The 22,627-nt window shown below is 40.1% G+C and overlaps 1 protein-coding gene across 1 annotated transcript; it reads left to right on the top strand.

Annotated features, from left to right (window-relative positions):
* The first annotated feature begins 24 nt into the window (after positions 1–24).
* Positions 25–22,342, top strand: LOC131983400 (ankyrin repeat and BTB/POZ domain-containing protein 2-like). Its single transcript, XM_059348123.1, has 17 exons — positions 25–1,123; positions 13,069–13,218; positions 14,481–14,688; positions 15,047–15,199; positions 15,290–15,455; positions 15,717–15,806; positions 15,888–15,989; positions 16,107–16,203; positions 16,426–16,561; positions 16,885–17,117; positions 17,207–17,385; positions 17,574–17,679; positions 17,769–17,871; positions 18,605–18,677; positions 18,756–18,824; positions 19,769–19,882; positions 19,986–22,342. The coding sequence occupies exons 1-17, from the start codon at positions 241–243 to the stop codon at positions 20,214–20,216; spliced, it is 3,093 nt and encodes a 1,030-aa protein (XP_059204106.1). The 5' UTR covers positions 25–240; the 3' UTR covers positions 20,217–22,342.
* Positions 22,343–22,627: the final 285 nt, after the last annotated feature.

The following is a 22,627-nucleotide window of genomic DNA, read 5'->3' as shown; positions in this document are numbered from 1 at the left end:
CACCTGAGTTATGAGTTCAGTTGCAGTTTGATTGGTCCAAGTGGTTATGAGTAAAACGCTTCAGCCCCTTCATGTTTTGGTTCGTTGTGGCTCAGCAGGACAGTCTCGTGCAGCTGTCTGTACTGGGAGGTTGAACTTTTTCAAACTGGGACTGAAACTTGGACTTCATGGAAAACTTTTGGTCTGTTCTGCACTCTGCGTAAAGTGAACATTTACTAAATCTGAACCCTACTTTGCATCATGTCCAGCAGTCATTTGGTGAAAACCCTGGAGGACCTGAGCCTGGATCCGGGCTATGTCACCGGGGACCCCTGCCCGTCCCTCAGCCTGTCCTCCTCCGGCAGGTCGAGGCAGTCTCAGCCGCACACCAGCACTCCTCACCGGGGTGCCTGGTGGCAGCGCACCGGCTCTCTGTACAGCAGGAACGGCAGCTGGGACACGGTGAGCACGCTGCCGGAGGACGCCGCGGACATCCTGGTCAAGTGCCCCTGCCTGCCCGAGCTGGAGGAGTACCCCTGGACAGAGCAGGAGCTGCGGGAAGTCGTGCGTAATGTCGCCGGTTCGGATGCGGCGCTGACCAGAGACGCAGTCCACCGGCTGTCCGTCCTGCTCCGGAGGGCTCTGGTGCGGATCTCCCGGGAGGCGCAGCGGCTGAGTGAGCTCCACAGGCGGTGCACACGCCTGGAGGTGCAGAGCGCGGTGAGGCTGGTGCTGAGCTGGGGTCTGGCCGAGAGGTGCATCTCCTCCGCGGTGAAGGCCGTGTCCATACACTGCATGAGCTCCGGGGACACCGCGCGTCAGCGGGGCAAGTCCGCGCGCGGCGGGTTGACACTCCCCGTGGGCCGCTTCTTCAGGTGGATGGTGGAGACACGTGTGTCGGTGCGCGTGCACGAGTACGCCGCCGTCTGCCTGACAGCCTGCATGGAGAGTTTGATGGAGGAGGTGGTGGGACGGGCGCTGCTGGCTGCAAGGCTGCCCGCAGAGGAGGAGGAGGAGCGGGGCGGAGGGGTCAGCTGCAGCCCGGTGACCGCCGAGCTGCTGGAGGGAGCCGTGAACAACGACTCTGAGCTGTGGGGACTGCTGCAGGTCTACGAGCATCTCATCTGCGGCAAAAATGCCAATGGTGAGTTTAAGTACCTCATGAAACATGACACTTTTCTTGATAATGATTTTGGTTATTATCAAGAAAACCATGGAAAATGTCTAGATATCAGCTCTTAAATTAAACTCTAATCAGCTATTTTTTATGTTTATCATTATATTTGTCCAAACGAATGTACCTTTAGTTGTACCAGGCATTACAATGAACAAGAAATTGAAGAAAACAATGGTCTAATATTTTTTTCCATGACTGTATATGCTTGTGAAACTGATGGGACATGATTCTGCTGATCAATTTTGAAGTAATTTATCAGAAACATCTTAAATGCTATTGATGGTGTGACTATTTGCTCACATCTGTTTATAGCCAGCAGACTTTACTTCTGGGTTGTAAAGGGTATTTTCCTGCTTTTAGGACATTTTATAGATTGACAGGTTTGGAGGAATATGTGAAAGAGTGTCATGTATTTCCAACATTTCAGACACCTGTTGGTTTTAAAGTTTGATTTCAGTTGTGAAAATGTAAACTTGCACATGACAATTTCTTTAACGCGCAATCTTTTTCTCTCTTCGCTTATATGACATGATTTTGACTCCAATGGCGAAATATCACATTTGATTGAAAAAAAAAAACTTCTTCAGGGCAGATATGACAGAATATGAAGTGTCACATGTTCACCAATGAAAACAGTTATGCTCCATTGCTCAGAAAGCACGTGTGTTTTGAATTCACACGTCTGTTTTCACATGTGACTTGATCAGGATCAACAGGAGAGGCCTCTGGGTGCTATTGTCCCTCTGATGTCTTGTTTCTCTATTATCCTGCCAGAAAATAACTTATGTTCATGAGAAAAGATGATGCAATAAAAACAGATATGTTCCTTTCATCAGTGAAACATGAAACTAAGAGAAATGACTCACTGCTGCTATACAGGACAACAAAACATGAACACGTTGCTTTTAAGCAAAGAAAGAATAATTACATAACTTGTCCTCAAACAACAACTAGCTCTATTATTATAGTGTGTTTACAGACTGAGCTGACCCCGTTCTGCTTACCACTGCAGCATGTTAGAGCTGGGTGGTATCACAGAGCAGAAGAGTCAAAGGTGGCACAGAATTACTCAGAGGAAAGTTTAGATAGAAATAATAGATAATTTCCGGCAGTTTAAGAAGTCTAGCAGCAGCGTGGAGACTGATGGGAAAACCCCCTCAGACAGGAAACAGGCATTTTGGGTAATAACGGATATGGAAGAGGGAGATTGTCTCTGATAAACGTCTCGAACACGAGATTTCAGTCCGTTGATGGCTCACTTGTAGAGATGGAGAGTTCCAGACTGTCTGCTCTGAGCAAGAGGAATCTGATTACACTGTTCATGCATGTTAGCTTTCATGAAGATCTCCATCCACAGAGAAATCACTCAATCTCTTGTTCCTCTTCACTGAGTCAGAAAATAACTGATCTCTATAAACAGATATGTGCACATGAATACAACATTTTTAGAAGTTGGGACAAGATTTTGGTGGTGAAAGTGTTCTGGTTTCTGTTTCTAAGAGCGAATGAGGTGGAACATGTTGGCTGAAATGTAATTTCAGAACACCTCAGCTATCGTCTGAAGACAATTTAGCTTTTTTAACAAAATATTTATCTGCATTCATATGCAGAAAAACAAACGGGTCATAGATGTCGTCTCTCAAACTCCATTCTCACGTCTCAACTTGATAATCAGACTGTAAATGATCACCAGCACATAAAAGAGGAATCAATGGCCCAGATATCTGCTGGTTACCCCGTTAATATTGTCCTTTAGCCCCAGAGGCTCAATACTGAGAGATCTGCAAATATCAAAACTGTGCAGCAGGACAGACGCTGCATCATCTTCATCATCACCACCTGTCAGTTAAAAAAGCTTCATAGTTCATGTGACTGAAAAACTAATAAGACAGTCAAAAGATAACATACGATATTCCTTTATGAGTCCCACATTACAGCAGCAAGTAGAAGAAGCCAGTGTTGTAGTACTCAAGACCGGTTTCAAGACCACTTTTTTAAGGTCTCTGTCTCGTCTCGGAATCGACTGCATTTCTACTCGGTCTTGTCTCGGTCTCGGACAAAACGGACTCTATTTCAAGACCAGTCAAGACCACAACTGTGCATTTTTAGATTAACTTGTTGATATCATTAGTGTTATTTTGCATAAATCGTATTGCTTCGAGTACAACCAATAACATGACTCGTATCATTTGAAATTGTTGTCACCGTTAACGGCTGTCACCCCTCATGCCTTTTTTCACACGCCCCCCACAAAAAGTCATGTGAGTGACAGGAGAAGAGACCGTGGGAAGATGTCAGCCAACTCGTCTGTAATAAAATTTGGTGACCTGAACCACAAAGATTTTTTGTGCACACAGGGCCGGTTATTCCTACAGGCCACCAAGGCGGCTGCCTAGGGCGCCAAATTGGCAGGGGGCGCCACAAGGGGGCGCCCTTAAGCATACATCTTTGTTTTAACAACATTGATTAACGAAACATTTTTTTAAAAGCATGGGCAATAAAACCCTCATTGAATTAAATGAACATGCCCCAACCCATGTTTCGAATGAAAATGTAATATTATATTATATAAAATATGATACGTGCATGGGTGTCGTCACTTATTTATTCGTATTTTCAATTCAGTTGTTGTTGGTAAAGTTCCAAAGTTTCTAAAAATAAAAATGTTCTGAGACCATTACCTTGCTTGTAGTTCATGTATCAAATATTAGTGTACAGCATAATACATATAACATAGTGTACCTATATCAGAATGAATACATGGAATGGATGTGGTTCGGGGGGCGCAAAATCTCAATATCGCCTAGGGCAGCCAATGGGCTAGAACCGGCCCTGTGTGCACAACTCCAAAAAAATAAAACACAGCGCAACATGTAAATTCTGCAAAGCAACGCTAACAGAGATGGCTGGGACTGGTCTTGGTTTTGTCTGGATCTCGACCCCTCAAAGTCTTGGTCTTGTCTTGGTCTCGATACACTGTTGTCTTGGTACTGATTTGGTGTCGGTTTAGGTGGTCTTGACTATAACACTGGAAGAAGCATCAATAAACAATATATAGTAAAAAAGCAACATAAACCAGAAGAATTTTTAAAAAAAAGTAGTAAGAATTTTAACCAAAAAATTCAGAACAGTATATAGACAGACCGTTGCACTCATTGAGAAGTATTGCACATTTACGTTAAAATTCACCTGAATAAATATTGCATAGTGCGAAATGACAGATTACAGATTACAATGCAGTTATTGTCAGTTTTGGTGAGTTTGGTTGTAGAGTGTGACTGCTGCAGGTATCAAGAACCTGCGATATTGCTCCTTTAAACACTTTGAGAGATGATGATGATGATGATGATGAATTGTTAAACAACTGGAGGCCAAAACACAGCAAAATAAACCAATAAATGCATGAGATTTAATTGGCATTTGAAAACATATAAAGTAAGTAAGTTAAAGTAAGTTAACACTCATTAATACCTGCCTCTGGGATGTGAAACTATTCTCCTGTCTTTATTCTGACACTGGGAACATGTTAAAGTCGACCGCCCAATGAAGGCACCTTGTTCCTCTGCCTGCAGCCCAGTGCATGCTGGGATACAGATTTGAAACCTGTCCCATGAGAGCAAGCAGGAAGGAGCGGGGAGCGTAAACGAGTGAGTGTTGTTAGCCTCTGACCCTCACAGACGACACAAAGGAGCTCTCTCTCCCGCTCAGGCTGCAGGGCCACGAGGTGCACCGCTCCCAGGGCCGTCTGCTGGGCTAAACAAACACACACACACACACACACACACACACACACACACACACACACACACACACACACACACACACACACACACACACTCTCTCTCTCTCTTTCTCTCTCTCTGGTACCTCGTTTAATACAGACATTGTTTCAGGACCAAACAGCCGACTTGCTGCCTGATCTGATGATAAAATAAATCCAGCAGTGAAATGAGAGAAGCTGCAGCTTGTATTATCATCATCAGATTCACTCTGAACTCGTCACTGACCTTCATTTTATTATTATTCCTGCTTCTTTACGGTCTGCACATTCAGTCAGTTTCTGTTCCGTCACATTAAACATATAAAGTGTATTACATACATGATTTATTGATTTAATATGCTGAATATTTTGTGAATAATCCATAAATTGTCTTGTGGGCTGCACTGAGTCGGGTTTTTTTCTCATTTAAAGCTTTTATTGAGGTTTTTGAATGAAGCTTCAAATATCTGTCATGATATTTTATGTCATCACCCAACAATAATAATAAATCCACTCAATTTGAATAAGTGATTCATCTGATTAAAAAGGTGTCATTTTTATTTAATAAATCAACTAATAACTGGCCATTTTTCTCAGATTGCTGCAGACTGCCTCGTTAATACAACAAGCAGTAGATCAAACACAATTTTTGTCAGCAGTAAAAATGTTCTAGGAGCCTAAACGTCAACAAATATCAATTGATGCAGAATATTCCTGAGATAAAAACATGCTGTGACCGTGTGGGAATGATTACATCCATCTTTTTTTCAATGCTTTTTTCATTTTTTAACATTTCAACGCTTTACAGTTATTGCAAATGTTTAGATCAAATTGAGTTTGAAACAAATACACAAAAGGAGTTGAAATTGAATATCAACATTATGAATGAAGCTCCAAACTATTTGCGACAGACGTATAGTTTTGTCTATAAAATGTTAAATAGTGAGTATGCTCATGGATATTTCTTAGAGCCACAATTTGACGTCTTCAGATTGTTTGATTTCTGCAGCCGACAGTTCAAAACACACAGAGACATTAGAGTGACAACAATATAAAAAGAGGAGAACTGCAAAGCATCAATGTCAGTTCTGACCATCAAGTATCAGGAGTGATGCTGATTAAGTTTCTTTTAACTGAGTAACTGATTAATAGACTTCTGAGGGCCTGCTTGGAAATGAGGAGTAAAATTATTCTGCATTATGGTGTTTTTATTATAAAATTGCTGCTTTTCTGGCACACTGATGGTGATGTTTCATACTGTTTGTGGGTGTTTTTTTGCCCTTCAGAGGGACAAATTGTCTTCTGCAGTAACTTTAATGTGGAATCAGGAGGTAACTGTCCTGTGTACAGTGTCTGTGGTTGTTAGTTTGATTCTTCAGGCTGCTGCAGCTCAGATTGAACAGGAAGTGGAGACAGACAGCTGGAGAAACTGTCTGATATTGAGTCAGATTACAGAGCGCGGGGAGTAATCCAACACTCACCGAGCAACCAAACGTCTCTTAATGTTATCTCCATCTGGCTTCATGTTAAACTGTAAAACAGAAGGAAGAAGTGGTTTCCTGGTCTGGCTACAGTTTCTCCCCCTGCTAATACAACCAGAGTTCTTCCTCTGTTGTTCTCCTGAAGGACAGAACCGACAGCAGCGTCTGATGATGAAACAATCAGGACTAATGGTGAATCTCAGGTTGATGCCTCTGTGGTGAGCTGCTCTAATGACCAGCAGGGACCGGAGTCTCTCAGAGGCCTGTTCAGGGTGCTTTAACGAGACATAATCTGGCTCATGGCTGCTGACTCCCAGCTCTGTGTTCACGTCTGTAAATCCTTGTGTCAACCGTGTGAGAGCGCGAGCTGCAGCGCTCCAACACGCCGGCTCCAGACAAACCAGATTACACAAGCAAAACAACGTCTTCCCGCCAATTCTGCCTGCGTGTTTGACATGACCGCTGTCAGTTTGTTTACTCCGGCACGACTGTGTGAGCTCATGATTATGCCGGTATATTTTTTTTATGGGTAAAAAAAATGCATATCATGATATTGGCAACATTCCTACTTCTTAACGTAGTGACATAAGTCACCATTCCCATTATTTACCTAGACTGTGGCGGCCCGACAGAGTCTCATGTGCTGCGCTAACATAATCATATTTCAAGCTACTGAAAGTATATATACACTATTCATAATCTAAAGTTATTTTGCGTGGAAAAAAAAGATCTCCATGCCCCTGGACCCCCTAGCCAGCTATTTTTCAACACTGTCTGGTTGCTCCATGTCCTAGTGGAAAGCCCTGTTGACTGTGAAAAATGTTATGTGAGGTGTTTGCTCACATTTAGCTCTCAAAGTGGATGAGATTTATGCATTGTACTTAAAAATATATAAAAAAATTCCCTCTACATGGTTATTTTTTAATTATTCGCTAATATTCAAAAGTAAAAAGTATTTTGTGTTGTGATGTGATGTGAACTGTTGAGATTTGCACTTCACACTACATTTTAGATTTATGAGTGATTTTTATTTTGTTGAATGTTTTTTATTTATTTAATACGGACAAATCATATTTTCTATATATTTTTCAGTATTTTGTAATATCATCAAGAATATCTTTATCGCAAAAATACCCTGAAATATCTTAGGGCGATATCGCCCACCCCTAGTGTTTTGGGCATGTTTTGCATAGATTACATGTGGTCACTTCATCCAGTCAGCCTGAAGATATTCATGTTAACTGTTCTTTGTTTTGCAGAGTAGGCTTTGCTTTTGTTAAAGTTAACTATCCTCATCATCACTCTGTAGCCTGTGATTAATCTCTATAAACAGATATTTGCATGTACAATCTGCAGGTAACAGGACAGGATTTGTTATCAGAAGTGTTCCGGTGTTCATTTAAAGCCTGAGTGCATCAGAAATGCAGTCTTGGTGGATCACTGGTAGATCATGGACCACTAAGGTTGAGTCCTTGCTGCAGCAGACTCGCGGGTTCAAGTCTGGCCCGAGGTCCCCTGTCACTGTCTCATAAAGCTAAAAAATGCAAATTAAATTAGAATAAAATAAATGCAGTCTTGGAATCCAGTGGCTGATGTTGACAACTATTTGCATGACCATTTTTATTAATTTATTTGCACTGATGCTGATATGTTTATAGGGATTATTTGATGTTTCTTGGACCTGAAACACCTACAAAAAGTCTGGTTTTGAAGTTAAGAATTGGACTGTGAAAGAATGAAAGAACTGATGATTTCAGAGACTGACATGTGGTAATCTGTCTTGTCTACTTCAGTTTCAGTCAGAAGCATGAGTTCTCCTCTGTGCTTGTTTCTGTTTTTGTCCCCAATTTAGTGTTGCTATTTTACCTGGATGCTTCTAGATAAATGTAGAACTAAAGCCCCTTAGTGATTGCAGGAACTTTCTCCAGGGAGCAAGAATCTTTCGAGGAACTTGTTATCTTTAATAATAATAATAATAAATCTGATTTATATAGCGGTTTTAAAAGGTACTCCTTCTGCAGCCAGTTTAGTGGTTGCTTCTGCATTTCTACTTATTTTGTCCTAGAATGTATCCTCCATCTTTTCTTAATTTAAAATGTGTTCTAGAGATCAACTTGACTTAATAAACCACCAACAATCAAACCTTTTTAATTGGATGTTGAGCTTCAGCTTCACCATCCTGTAGAGCTCCGTTCATGCACAAGATGACAGTTTTGATTTTGATCCAGTTTCTGTTTGCTTCTTGTACTCAGCTTACACACACACACACACACACACCTTCTCCCCTCTGTGCTTCTGTTGTCCAAGTCAAACACTTGCAGCATTATATCACGCAGCAGAAAAGAGCTCTGTTGTTTTCAGGAGCGGTGACTGTGCCTCTGTTTCCATTGGACACACACACACACACACACACATACACACACACACACACACACAGACCTACAGGACACACACTCTTTCTGTGAGGATGCGGTTGCAGACTTCTGTTTTTATTCAGCCACACGTACACACAGAGAGAGTAGAGGGAAATGACTTAATCACTCATGATTCTGTATGTAAGCAGGCAGTGTTGGACACAGGGACAGAGGTGTGTGTGTGTGTGTGTGTGTGTGTGTGTGTGTGTGTGTGTTGGGGGTCAGGACTACACAGGTAAGGATTAGAAAACAGTGGTTTGTGCTTTGTCCCAGTCAGACTGGTCTCCTGTTGTGCTCCCATGAATAGACTTCTGTCCACTCTGTGTGTCTGTAAACACAGCAGCCAATCAGCTACAATTATCCACCACACACACACACACACACACACACACACACTCACCTCTTTCTCCCAAACAAGAGCCGACTTTTACAAAGCTGTGGTGTGTTTTCCAGGTCAGGGTGATGAATCTGTTCAATCAGTATTCACTTTGCTGTTAAACACTGTTTGCCTTCACCTCATCCCAGAGGTGTTGAAGGGGCGGAGGTCAGGAGGAAAATAATGTCTTTATGGAGCTGGATTTGTGCAGGAGAGCAACTTTACTCTCTAGTGATGCAACCTTGTGTCCTGCATGTTATACAAAGAATGAAGCCTTTGAAAAAGTCCGTTGTCTATTAGAAATAAATTCGTTCCAGACAGTTGGAGTTTGGTGCAAAAGTTTCCTCCTTGTTGCTTGTTTATGTGATCTGATTTTGTTTCTTTTAAGATATTTTTTTGGCCATTTTCAAGGCTCTATTGATAGTGAGGAACAGAGTGAAAGGGGGAGACAGAGGGAAAGGGCTCCGAGTCGGATTCAAACCCGGGCCGCCCGCTCACGAGGACGGTGCCTCTATGGTACGCGCTCTACCAGGTGTGCCACCGGGGCGCCCTTCTGATTTTGTTTCTTTGAATAAGAGCATCACATTTCTGAACTGAACATGACAATGTGAAAATTGAGGGACTTTGGGCTTAATCATGATCAAATCAAATATTTTACAATGATTAGACGTAATCTGATATTTTCCTAGATGCAATATATATTTTTTCAATGCAACTATGGCATGCTGTGTCCCAATTCTCTTTAGCAACAGCAGTACACTGCAAAAAAGGTGTGTCTAAAAACACTAAATCTGAGGGAAATGATCTTACTGCATGGACAGATAACTTCACTTTACAAGATTTCTTAAATTAAGATTATTAAATCTAGATATGAGCATGTTGTACTCTTAAAATAAGAAATGAACTCTTAAAACAAGATAAATTAAAGCTGCAAGCAGCGATGAACTGGCCCGAGCAGAGTGCACTGCAAATGATTTTGTTTCTTACCAAAATTAAAAAAAAACTTTAGATTTAGAAGTGTTACATAATTTATCTTGTTTTAAGAGTTAATTTCTAATTTTAAGCGTCCAACATGCTTATTTCTAGATTTAACGATCTTAATTTAAGAAATTTTGTCAAGTGAAATTATCTGTCCATGCAGCAAGATAATTTCCCTCAGACTTAGTGTTTTTATCTTGTTTTTAGAAACCGCTTTTTTGCAGTGTATACTCACATGCTCTACATCAACCCGACTTGGCTCGGTATCTAGGTCCATGACCTACTGCTACGACTACTTACGTAGTGAAATGTAAAGTTTAAAATATATAATACTATTAAATATACAAAGAGGATGTTGGAAAGGAGATCCCGTATCCTCTTTGCTGTTTATTATGGCTATAGAACCATTGGCAATAGCTATAAGAACTCACAAAAACATAACAGGTATATTAGTTGGACAACAGGAGCACTGTCTGCCTCTTTGCGGATTACATAATAATCTCTCTAAAAAAGATGGAAATCTCCATTCCAGAAGTATTAAAACTCATCAAAAATGTTCCTAAATCAATTAGAAAGTACAAATAGCCACTCAATTTAAAACTGTGGATTGCTTCAACTTAAACATATTATAGATTGATAGTAACTATGAACCATTGACGCAAGAAATCTCAAAATCACTGGATATGTGGACACCCATACCAATGTCACTAACGGGTGAAATATATGTCCTTAAAATGAATATACTGCCTTAACTATTATATCTGTTTCAATCTTCCACTTTCTCCTCCAAGTAACCCGTTCACTCAACAAAATGTAAAGTTTGTCCTGATGAAAGTGCAAGAAGAAAGATCAGGTTCATGTTCTGTGGAAAGTTGACATTTTAGCTTCAAGGTGACACAAGTTGAAAGGTTAGGGAAGTCGTTATAAACAGGAAAATTATTATTATTATTATTATAATGACCATTATCCAGGAAAAAATGTCTTATTAATTTGGTTAGCAGTTGTTGGGATTCTGGATCAAAATCTTGATTCTTTGTTGTCGGACCCTGATGTTTTCTCTCACTTTGAGTCATATATTTAGTTTAAATTTCCATGGCTAGAAATGTTTTTTTAAGTTAAGTTTGAGTCACTACAAATTTGACGGTTTTATCAGGAAAATTTTCCTTATCTGGTGGTTAAAATGTCCACAGAAAGCAGCTTTCCCTCTTCCTTCTCTCAGTTTTATCTTGATGAAGTGAGCTGACAGTGAGTTTGTCCCTGTGAGGATCAGAGCATGTTGTCTCCAGCTGCTCCCTCATCATGATGAAGATGATCATAGTGTTTCTCCTCACATAATTACTGTGGCTGTTTGAGGTCCAGCTGGATGAGTGTCGGCTGCTGCAGTTTTTGGCAGTTTGTCCTCACTGAAGCTGTTTCCATTGTGTGGAAGATCTGGAGTCAGCAAATCCCCGACTCAGCAGGACACAAAGGACGGGATCTCATGTGTGTGTGCGGTTTAAAACCCAGCTCTGTGGTTTGGAGGGCGGGCTTCACGTCACACGGAGCAGAGGCTGAAGTTCATCATGCAGAAAATACGGAGAAAGTCTCTGTGATGTGGTTCGTTGTGTGAGGAAGAGTCCTCTGAGTTCACTGAGATACAGCTGGGTCTGTTTTTGTTCTCTCAGATTCACAAATTAAATTCCAGTGGACAGTTTTACAACAGAAATAAAATACTGAAACATCCATAGAATGTTTTAAACCGCTTAAAAATGTTCTCTATTGTGCCTCTTTATACTCAGTGTGTTTCAGAAAGTGAGGCTGAATACACAGCTGTCGTTTGATCAATATTACCAAATACAAACCAAGAACTATCTGCACTGATGACAGATGAAAGCTGTGTACGACCCTGTTACCAAAAAGTTTAGATATTGCACAAAATATAAATAAAACAGGTCATTTTCTAATTTTTGTGACTTAAACTTAATTGAAAACTGTATATTTACACATTTTTTTTTTATCTTTTCAATGATTTACTTTAGTTTTTTGTTAATATGGACTGTAAATTCTGAATTTGATGCATTCTCTGTCTATTGACGGTTCACAGTGTCCCAATTTTTAAAATAAATATTTTTTAAGTAATTTTTTTAAGTAATCTCCTGTAGAAAATACAAATAACAGTGAATGTATTTTCTGTAGCTGCTGATGTGAGATAACGCATCCCTAGCATATGTTAAATCGTCCCGTTTTAGGTTTACTGTCACGTATGTATCTTAATTTCTTCTGCGTTCTGTTACATTGTGATTCTGTCCTTTTTGAACTTACAATGATTTGAGAATTAATGGATCTGATACTTGATTATACATAGTGTTGCCTCATTGTTTCCAGAATTGGGTCCAGTCAGTAATGGAAACTTCATTATGGGTCTTTGTAAAGTGATGGAACAGTTTTGAAAATGTGTCCATAAAAATGTGAAGGTAGGTAGATACTATCATCACAGTGGTTGTAGATTGTTACTAAATTAACAGCTGAAACGTTTCAGACCGATTCTGATGAAGTTTCTCTTTGGGTTTGTTTGTATATAGAAACAAAATTCCAGAAAACTGGTTTAAAGAACTAAAGAACAGAGAATTTTAATGGACAGTGCAGAGGGGGTAACTCTGTGAAAGTTTTAACTCTGTCCAAAGATTTCTTTGGATACTTTTTTGTGTTCCAGAAATATGTTTTATGTGGATTATTCCATTTGAACAGAACAGTCATTGTAATCCATCTAGTAGTTACTGAGCGATTCTACTGAAAACCTGAATGTTAAAAACTTAAAAATTTCATGCACTGACAACTGTGATGATTTGAGATACAGACTGAAAAGTGTCAATATTTAATATTTGTGTGTGTGTGTGTGTGTGTGTGTGTGTGTGTGTGTTCAGGTGAGCTGTCTCTGCCGGCTCATGTCAGCCCGTACACGAAGGCTCCTGAGGACTCAGTGGAGAGCCGGCAGGATGCCTTCATCCAGCTGGAGCTGCGGACACTGGAACAGTCGCTGCTCGCCACCTGCGTGGGCAGCATCACCGAGCTCAGTGAGTGAGTGTGTGTGTGTGTGTGTGTGTGTGTGTCACAGGCTGCTCCTATGTGTCGTGTGTGTTTGTTTAACCTGTGAGCAGCGGCGGCGGCTCCTGGGACGGATCGTTAGACGCTGCCAGCTCCCCGTCGTTACATAACAACCTGTGGCTTGTTTCCAGAACACAAAGGCACCTTCACACCCTGCAGGCCACCGTAGCTCGTTATCTGACGCTCGTTACTGACAGAGAGGACAAGAAGTCAGTGTTCAGGGCAATTTATGGACCTGATGACACGTTCATGTGACCACAAGGCACTTTAGTGCACTTCAGCCTTTACATTTCTCCATCATATAATCGTTTAGAGTATTATTACTGTTTGGTGAATAGTGATTTTTGTAATTTCAGTTGACAGACTGCAGGCTCCTCTATATTCTTGGTAACAACACAGAGCTATAAAACAAAAACAAACTTCACAAAAACGCTCCAGAATAAACTTTTACACTCATATGTTTTTTTCTTCGTTCCTGAAAACTTTAAAGTCTTATGGATCTTATGGATTTTACAGAGTTCTGCTTATTCTGGCTTATTCATTGCACATAATCCTCACTCATCTTTTACTTAGGTAAAGAAATAGTTGTGTGTGTTTGTTAATTAATTCACACCAAATCAATCAGTGTTTGTTTGACACAGGATGTCCTGGAGGGACTGCAAGAAGTTAAGATCCAGACGTCCGATGACTAAAATCCTTCATCTGGTTAAAGTAAAGTTAAAAACAACCAAGCTCTAAAAAGCTGAACTTAAAAATGTGGCCTAAAACGGAATAAAAAGTCAGTTTATGACGCTCAAAGGGGACATGACGCCAGCGACCAAATAAAACACACTGTTACTTTAAATAACAGATTTTTCTCTGGGTTTAAAAATTGTTAATGTCAGTAAGCAAAATATAGAAGGAAGATCTTAAGGTTTTTAGATATTTAAATGCAGACACGCACACGAATGCCTCGGTACATGTTAGCCTCAGTACATGTTGCTCTACAAGTTCCGGGAGACAAATATGAAAACCCCAGATGTTACAGCCTCACTGGTGAGCCTCTAACCACAGTTAAATCCTCAGTATCAACATTTGTATTGTGGAGTGGAATGATTATTGCTATTGGAGCTTTGTATTTCTGTGTTTAATTACTTATATTATCATTCTTATAAGTGGTTATATTTCTTTTACTGTCTGCGCACTTAAAGTCTTAAATTGTCTTATTTTCTGACCTGATGTGTTCCTGCAGGTGACCTGGTGTCTCGAGCGATGCACCACATGCAGCGTCTGCGCAGCTCGAGCTCATTGGTCAGCCCGGCTCGCTCAGCCAATCAGCCTTCAGTATCCTGGGCTGCAGACGCCCTGCGGACACTCTACTACTTCCTGTCCAGCCCAGAGATGGAGTCGCTGGAAAACCCGAACCTCGAGCCTCCGACCCTGAGCCTGAGCAGAGAGAGGTGTGTGTTTAAATGTGCACTCAGAGTTTAACAGATTTCTACTCTGTACATGGAGCTGCTCTGTGTTGATGTCAGAGGCCTTGTTGCATCAATTAATCATTTTATTGTCATTATGAGCGTCTAAATTAATTCATGGAAACAAATATCAGCCTTTGTTTGCATTTTCCTCTGCAGCGATTCTAACGATCAGCTCGTAATGAACTCTGAAGCTGAAAGTTAGAATCAGCTGTTGGAGCAGAGAGAGATCTGAAACATGCAGGATGAGTTGTATTTCATACCTCTATGATGTAATTTGTTGTTGTTGTTGTTAAAGTAAATAAATGTGAGCCTCACTGACAGCATGCTCACCTCCCTCCAGGCCGTTCCTGCTCCTCCCTCCTCTCATGGAGTGGATCAGAGTCGCTGTGGTGCACGCCGAGCATCGCCGCAGCCTATTGGTGGACAGCGATGATGTCAGACAGACAGCCAGGCAGCTCCTCCCAGGACTGGACTGTGAGCCCCGACAGCTGAAGTGAGCAGCCAGACAGAACACACCTGCTGAGTGTTTAGTTTTATACAAGAGAGGCTGAGTTCTGATTGTTTTCTTTGTGTTTCTCTGCAGGTCTGAGTGCTGTTTCCAGTCCTTTAAATGTCTGGATGCAGAAGCTGCTTCAGTGAAGTTCCAGCTGGATTTGGGTTTCAGGATGCTCTCGTGTGGTCGAGCAGATCTGGTTCATCAGGCCACACAGCTGCTGGGAGCGGAGGGGGTCAACACAATGGACGACCAGGTGAGGGTTCAGAGTGAAGTGCCACTCAGGTCAAACATGTTAGTTATGCTTCTTTACTTTCTGCAGCAATGAATGATCTGTTCTGGGTTTTAGCAAGTTTTTGTTTTTGTGGCCTTGGTTCCTGGACTGATGGGCAGAATAGTAAAATTATTAAAAGAGCACAAAACTGTGAGCGATTTTCTCATTTCTAAATGATTTGTGTGTGTGGTGTGTGTGGTGTGTGTGTGTGTGTGTGTGTGTGTGTGTGTGTGTGCGTTGCAGGGGATGACTCCTCTGATGTACGCTGCTGCAGCAGGAGATGAAGCTCTGGTTCAGATGCTCATAGAGGCCGGAGCTCACCTGGACATGCAGGTAAAACACACTTGCTAACTCAACTAAAGCACTCTCTATTATTTATCTATGTTATTTATATTTGGTGGTATTGTTCCTCAGGTCCCTGGCTGCTCCGTCAGACACCCGTCAGTTCACCCCGGCAGCCGGCGCTGGGTGGCTCTGACCTTCTCAGTGCTGCACAGTCACCTGTCTGTGGCTCAGGTGAGAGCTCAGCGGGTTCATTCTGTTAGAGAGAGTAAAGGCTCCATTCAGTCAGAGGCTGAAGAACACTGTGAATTTGTGTGATTTCTCTCTGACTGTGTGTTTCTCGCGCTGCAGCTGCTGCTGGAGGCCGGAGCAGACGTGGAGGGAGGAGTCCTGCTGGACGCTCAGGAGAGCTCAGCGGAGACGCCACTGCAGCTCGCTGCTGCTGCAGGTGAGTTGGTGCTGAAGACCTCAGAGTGTTTGGTCAGATTAGATCATTGCTCTAAGTTACCATCAGTTTTCTGATATTTTGATGTATTACATTATCTGTATTTATTGTATGCAGATTCAAAATATATATTCGCATGGTTAAAGGTTTGTTAATTTATTATCAAGAGAAAGAGGAATCATCTGTACCTGAACGTGACACAAACGTCATGTCTGCTACTCTCAGGCTACTATGAGATGGTGAGCCTGCTGCTGAACCATGGAGCAGACCCTCTGCTCAGAGTGCATCATGGGAATTCACTGACCTCACCGCTGTACGAGGACATGAACTGCTTCAGCTACGCTGCAGCTCACGGACACAGGTGAGACATTTATCTGCCCGCTTAGATAACAAAACAACTGTAAGCTGCCACTTAGCATGAAAAGTAATGAGAAGAAATCTCTTCAGGATCCACTTTTATCACTTTAATCAAATCAGCTCAAGGTCGGACTATAACTGCGACAGTTATAATTGGCACTTACAATATTCTTCACTGTGTGAGCACACAGGTGCACACATGATATAAACCCCAGTATCTCATGCACCATACATGTCAGGGTTAAATAAGGGGACCTAACAGTGCAAGAAGAGGGTTTTTATATTTAATATACAAAGAAGCATCACCTGTCCTCTCTTCCTCTGCAGAAACATCCTGAGGAGGCTGCTGCTGCAGCCGCAGCACAGGAAGGAGGACATCCTGTCTCTGGAGGAGATCCTGGCTGAAGGAGTGGAGGACGAGAATGTGAAAGCTCCTGCTGCAGACTCTCTGAGTCCTGTCCCCAAACTGTGTAAGGCCCGGATGAAAGCTCTGCAGCAGGCGGCGTACTACAGCGCTGAGCACGGCTACCTGGACGTTACCATGGAGCTCAGAGAGATGGGTGAGCTCATCATGTTAAACTGAGGAAACTTTAAGCTTAGTTGTTTCTGCAGCAGTCTGACTGATTTATATTCTTGCTGCTGTGTCCAGGTGTTCCCTGGAGGCTTCACATCTGGCTGGAGTCTCTGCACAGAGCCCAGCAGCTGTGCAGGGACAAAGTCCTGGTCTCCCTCCTCACAGAGTTCTCCTCCATCAGGACGGAGGACTTCAGCCCCGAGCTGCTCTCCGCAGGTGTCCCGCTCATGTTCAGCATGCTGAGAAGCAGCAAGGTACGGCTGAACGCCTCACTGTGGCTGTTAGTGCTGCAGGTCAGGTGCCTCTTCTCAGCCAGTCACTGACAGACGGCTTCATCAGTCTTTCTGGGAGGAGACGACACACTCTGGCTACATTATGCCTGAGTGTGTTAAAGTTAAATGACTGTGGGTCAGTCTGAGTTTCATGCTGTCTCTCTCTGCAGGACTATCTGATAACGAAGCGTCTGGCGTCCGTGTTGTCTCACTGCTACAGCTGCTGTCCCGTCCCTCCTGTCCCGCCGATGGACGTCACTCTGTCCACACAGCTTGGTAATACTCCATCACTGCTGTCAGCTGACTTATTGATTTCTATATTTAATCAACACTTGAAGAAGGATGACTCTGGTCTTTGTCCTCAGATATTCATTTCCTGAACAACCAGGAGATGTCCGACGTGACGTTCATGGTGGACGGACGTCCGTTCTTCGCTCACCGCGTTCTGCTGATGTCAGCGTCCGAACGGTCTGAACTCACTTATTAAAGACTTTAATTATGACTTCTTATACTTCTGAGTTGTTAAACCCTAACAGATTGTTCCTAAAACAGTTTATAATCTCAGTAACACCAGACAAATACTTCTATCTGTACAACTATTTTAAAACCTGCCTTTTTAAGTCAAACTTTTTTTTTAACTACAACTTTTTGTTGCTAAATAAATAAATATGTAGAAATGGTAATAAAGAGCAACTTAATCCAAAGAACAAAATGAAAAATGCACAAAAAGATAAAATGCTACATTTACAACTACATATTATTTGATTTCCACATAAGTTTTACTCTTATTTCATTATTTCTCCTTACATTTTATAATCATTTTATTTGAGCTTATTTTGCTGTTACAGTAATTAAAGTCTTTGATTCAAGTTTTCATGTTAAAAAAGTATAAATTATTATGAAGAAAAACTTCTTCTTTAACTCTTCATTTATTTTGCTTAATTCAGTTTTTTTTGGGCAAATAAACTACAAAGTTCCCGTAAATTTCACAATAATGTTTTGCAAATTGCTGCATTAAAGACATGAGTTTGATAAATTCTTCAGGAGATCATCTTTAAAAACAACGTGACCTCATTCAATTCACGATTTAAGTTTTTGACACATAATGTAACAAAATAAGTAAATTTAAAAATCCAACACTGCAAATTATAAAGACAAATGAATTCCTCATTTTCAAAATAAAACTGTTTTGTCACGTCAGGTTCCGTGCGATGCTCTGTGATTCCCCCGACAACCTGATCCACGTCAGTCACATGACCTACAGTACCTTCACGGTGAGACAGACTGTCCTCCTGTCCTTTGATATTACTGTGACCAAGAACAGTTTGACATTAAAGTGTTTTTCTCTGCAGCTGATGATGAAATCTCTGTACTGTGGGGGAACAGAAGGACTGACGCTCTCTCACTCTGAGGCTGTCAAGGTAAAATCACTCAGCTTTTATTCTGAAGTCAAACAGAAGAAAAGAAAATAATACAGAAATAAATCAGTTTGGGGATATAAATAGTGACAAATGCAAATAAAAAATGAAAAATTCATGAATCAAATAAATGCCAAAATATTATTATTATTATTATTATTATTAATATTACATTTAATAAAAATAAATGGGAAAATCAAATAGGAAACTATATCAGGATTTGTTCAAGGATAAATATATAAAAATAAAATAATAAGAAAAAAAATATATTTATTATTATATATATTTATTATTATTTGTTACTATTAATAATATTACATTTAATAAAGATAAATGGGAAAATTAAATAGGAAAGTATATCAGGATATGTACAAGGATAAATATATAAAAAAATAAAATAATAAGAAAAAATGATTTATTATTATATATGTTTTTATTAATATTTGTTACTATTAATAATATTACATTTAATAAAGATAAATGGGAAAATTAAATAGGAAAGTATATCAGGAATAATAAAAGGAAAAATATATAAAAAATAAAATAAAAAATATTAAATAAATAAAATAAATTTGAAATTGAATTTAATAACAATAAATAAATTGGAAAAATAAATGGTTTTAAAGTTTAGCGGGATTAATACAAAGATAAATATATTAAAAAGCTAAAACATGACTGAATTATTAATTAATGTCCCACTTCATTAGTTTTTTGGTTTTTTTTAATATATTTTTGGTACATTTAATAGCAATATTTTCTTTTATCTAGCCATTTATTAATTTTATTACTATATATAATTATATGTACCTTTGGACCAAATCAACATATTTAAAACTTGAGAGAGAAGTAATGAGAGGCTGTTTTTTCATCTTAATCACTAAAGCTGAATCTTTCAATATTTCCGTTGTGTTATTTGTCTGGTATTAACGGTGCTGTGACTGTTGCAGCTGCTGCCGGTGGCTGCTTTCTTCCAGCTCCGAGGTTTGCAGAGAAGCTGTGAGATGAAACTGTCCCAGAGTCTGACTGTGGACAACGCCGTCAACATCTACCAGACCGCAAAGGTACCAAACACACTCTGAACTCTGAGAAGAGATTCACTAATAACTCAACAGTTTCAGTCTGTATCTGATCCCAGTGATAAATCTTCCTTGTGTGTGTCTGCAGCAGCAGGGAGCCGCTGAGCTCTGCAGCTTCTGTGAAGGTTTCTTCCTGCAGAACTTGGACCTGCTGCTGGACCGAGAGGACTTCCACCGCCTGTTGCTGGGAGCTGCGGCTCAAGAGCTGCTCTGCCCGGAGGGGGGTGTTCGGGACCAGGATCCCCCCGCTCTCCTGGAGGTTTTGGAGGCCACATTAATACACAGACTGTACAGCCTGCACGCTGCATGTCGGGAGTAGAAACAGCAGCAGCTGGTATGTCCAGGTGTTTATGTGTTTGGAACAGGAGCCATAAACTGTGTTTCGTTAGTTTTTCATCTATTTATTAATCTTGACACAAGAATATTTCTACAACCTGGAAGAGATGATCCAGATCAGTTATAGAAAATATTAACAAACTTCTGGTTGTATATTTTTCACTGTGAGAATTTTCTGTGTTCTGTTGTTGTAAATCAAGTTTTTTTTTCTCCTGTATTTTGTGCTAATTGAAGCAACTTGAAGCCGTCACATTGGCTCCAGTGAGATGTGACAGAGTTTAAAAAAACCCATATGTAAATACTTTTATCTGTTTTTGTTTATTATGAATTGCTGCAGCCCTTTTTATACTATTAACTGTAATAATAGTAGTAATGTTTTTGGGGTTTCACTTGTGTCAGGATCAGACATACCTCAGATCAGTTTAGACATTTAAAAGTTTGCCCCACTGAAGTTCCTGGTAATATTTATGTTTGTTGCATATGTATAAACTTTTAGTCCTGTTAACTTGATATTTGGGGAACTGCTCACTAATATAACAGAGCAAAAACTAACATGAACAGACAGATATTCTCCTGGTTCACTCTGTGTCAGATTCACCAAATTTTAAACTTGCCAAACAGTATCTTTCATAATTCTCAATTATAGTAAGATTTCCTTGTATATGTGAGAGCATATAAAAAGGGATTTTGAAGAACTTGAAGCAGAAACAAACACATTTCTCTGGACTTTAACTAGATAAATAATTATTAATTTTTTCATTTATTGCTGGATAATCTGGACTCTCAAATCATGGCAGCAGCAACGTTTGACTCTTCGCATAGTTTCTGTTATAACACCATAAAAATACATAGTAACTAAAACTTGAAATGTTTTAATTTCAGAGATAACAGCTGTTTGTAGCAGATTCTGTTAGCTGCAGGTAGTGAGATGTTTAACTATGTAAGCTAGTTGGAAACTGTTTCCTAATTCATCTACAGATTGTGACTGAACCAATATTTATTTAAATAAACACTTGATGATGTCGTGCTACAGACCAAACAAGTTGGGATGACGTCTTAAATGTGAATAAAACAGAATGTTTTCATATTTTTTGTTTCTATGCACTTTTTGTCATAAAAAGCCCTGATTTTCTTTTGGCAAAAACACAAAATATTCAATATTTTCAAAAATTAGGTGCAAACATTTGGGGTGGAATATTTGGGGTGAGGCTATTACAGCCTTGACTAGATCAATAATTGATAACATTGATTTTGATGCATTATTATTTTTGGAGCCATGACTTTATTTTAAAAAAAATACACTTTACACCTTTAGGATCCAAAATAAAAATGTAATTTATAAATATTTTTTTCCCCTTTCACCACATCAAGTATTTTCAGCAACTTCAGACCTAAGCACATATCATTTAATATATATATATATTTAATATATAAAATATAATTTTATTTTTATGGCCTTTTTGTCAAAGGAACCCCTGACATTCTCAAGGGCAAACATATGCAAAATTTTCAAAAATGTGGTACAAAGTGGAATATTTAGGGTTATTACAGCCTTGACTAGATTAATAATTGATTTTGATTGATTATTATTTTTGGAGCTATAGTTTATTAAAAAAAACTTACACATTTACACCTTTAGGACCCAAAGCTGTCCCTCTCATAAAAATGTAATACTGCAAACAGTGAAATGTTTTGGTGAACCTGATACTGAAACTGAGTGAAACTACCTTCATACCGTCTGATTCTGTCTGTCCGCTGTAACTCAGTCTGGCTGCAGAAACTCAATCTGCAAACAAAATGAAAACATTTGTATTGTAAATCTTCTGCAGCTGGATGATGATCATCTCTGAATATGTAAAACATATGTACATATTTCTGTGAATAAACGTCTCGATAACAAAGAGAAAACAAAGCTCACGCCGCTCCAAAGTCAACAGATTTATTTCCTTTAGCACTGAAGTTGTTCACAGTAACATCACAAGGGAATACATTGCCAGTGGTTATCCTGCTCAGTAGTAGCGCTCCGTGCTCCGAGTCCGTTCTGTGTGCTCTGGATTCCCCCAGTAGAAAAAGAGGAAAGCGAAGAATGAAAGGTATTGCTTTAATTTTTCTCTCTGATGAGCCAACGCCGGTTGTCAGAGAGCTCCCTCTGTGAGAGGATGAGGAGGAGGATGCATTGCACGGTTACTGTGTGTCCACAGTAATCAAAAAGGAGGAGAGGACGGCGAAAGAAAACCAAATTATACAAAAATAAAATAAAAAAGGCAAATTAAAACAAATGCACATAAAGAACATAAATACATAAATAAGTGTGGAGAGAAAAAGGGAACAGGAGAACAATTCCAACGACGACATGCAAAGAAAAGACGAATGCTGAACATGCAAACAACCGTA

This window comes from Centropristis striata, chromosome 2 (genome assembly GCF_030273125.1).
Source record: "Centropristis striata isolate RG_2023a ecotype Rhode Island chromosome 2, C.striata_1.0, whole genome shotgun sequence".
Classification (NCBI taxonomy): domain Eukaryota; kingdom Metazoa; phylum Chordata; class Actinopteri; order Perciformes; family Serranidae; genus Centropristis; species Centropristis striata.
This window is presented reverse-complemented; position numbering and strand designations above follow the sequence as displayed.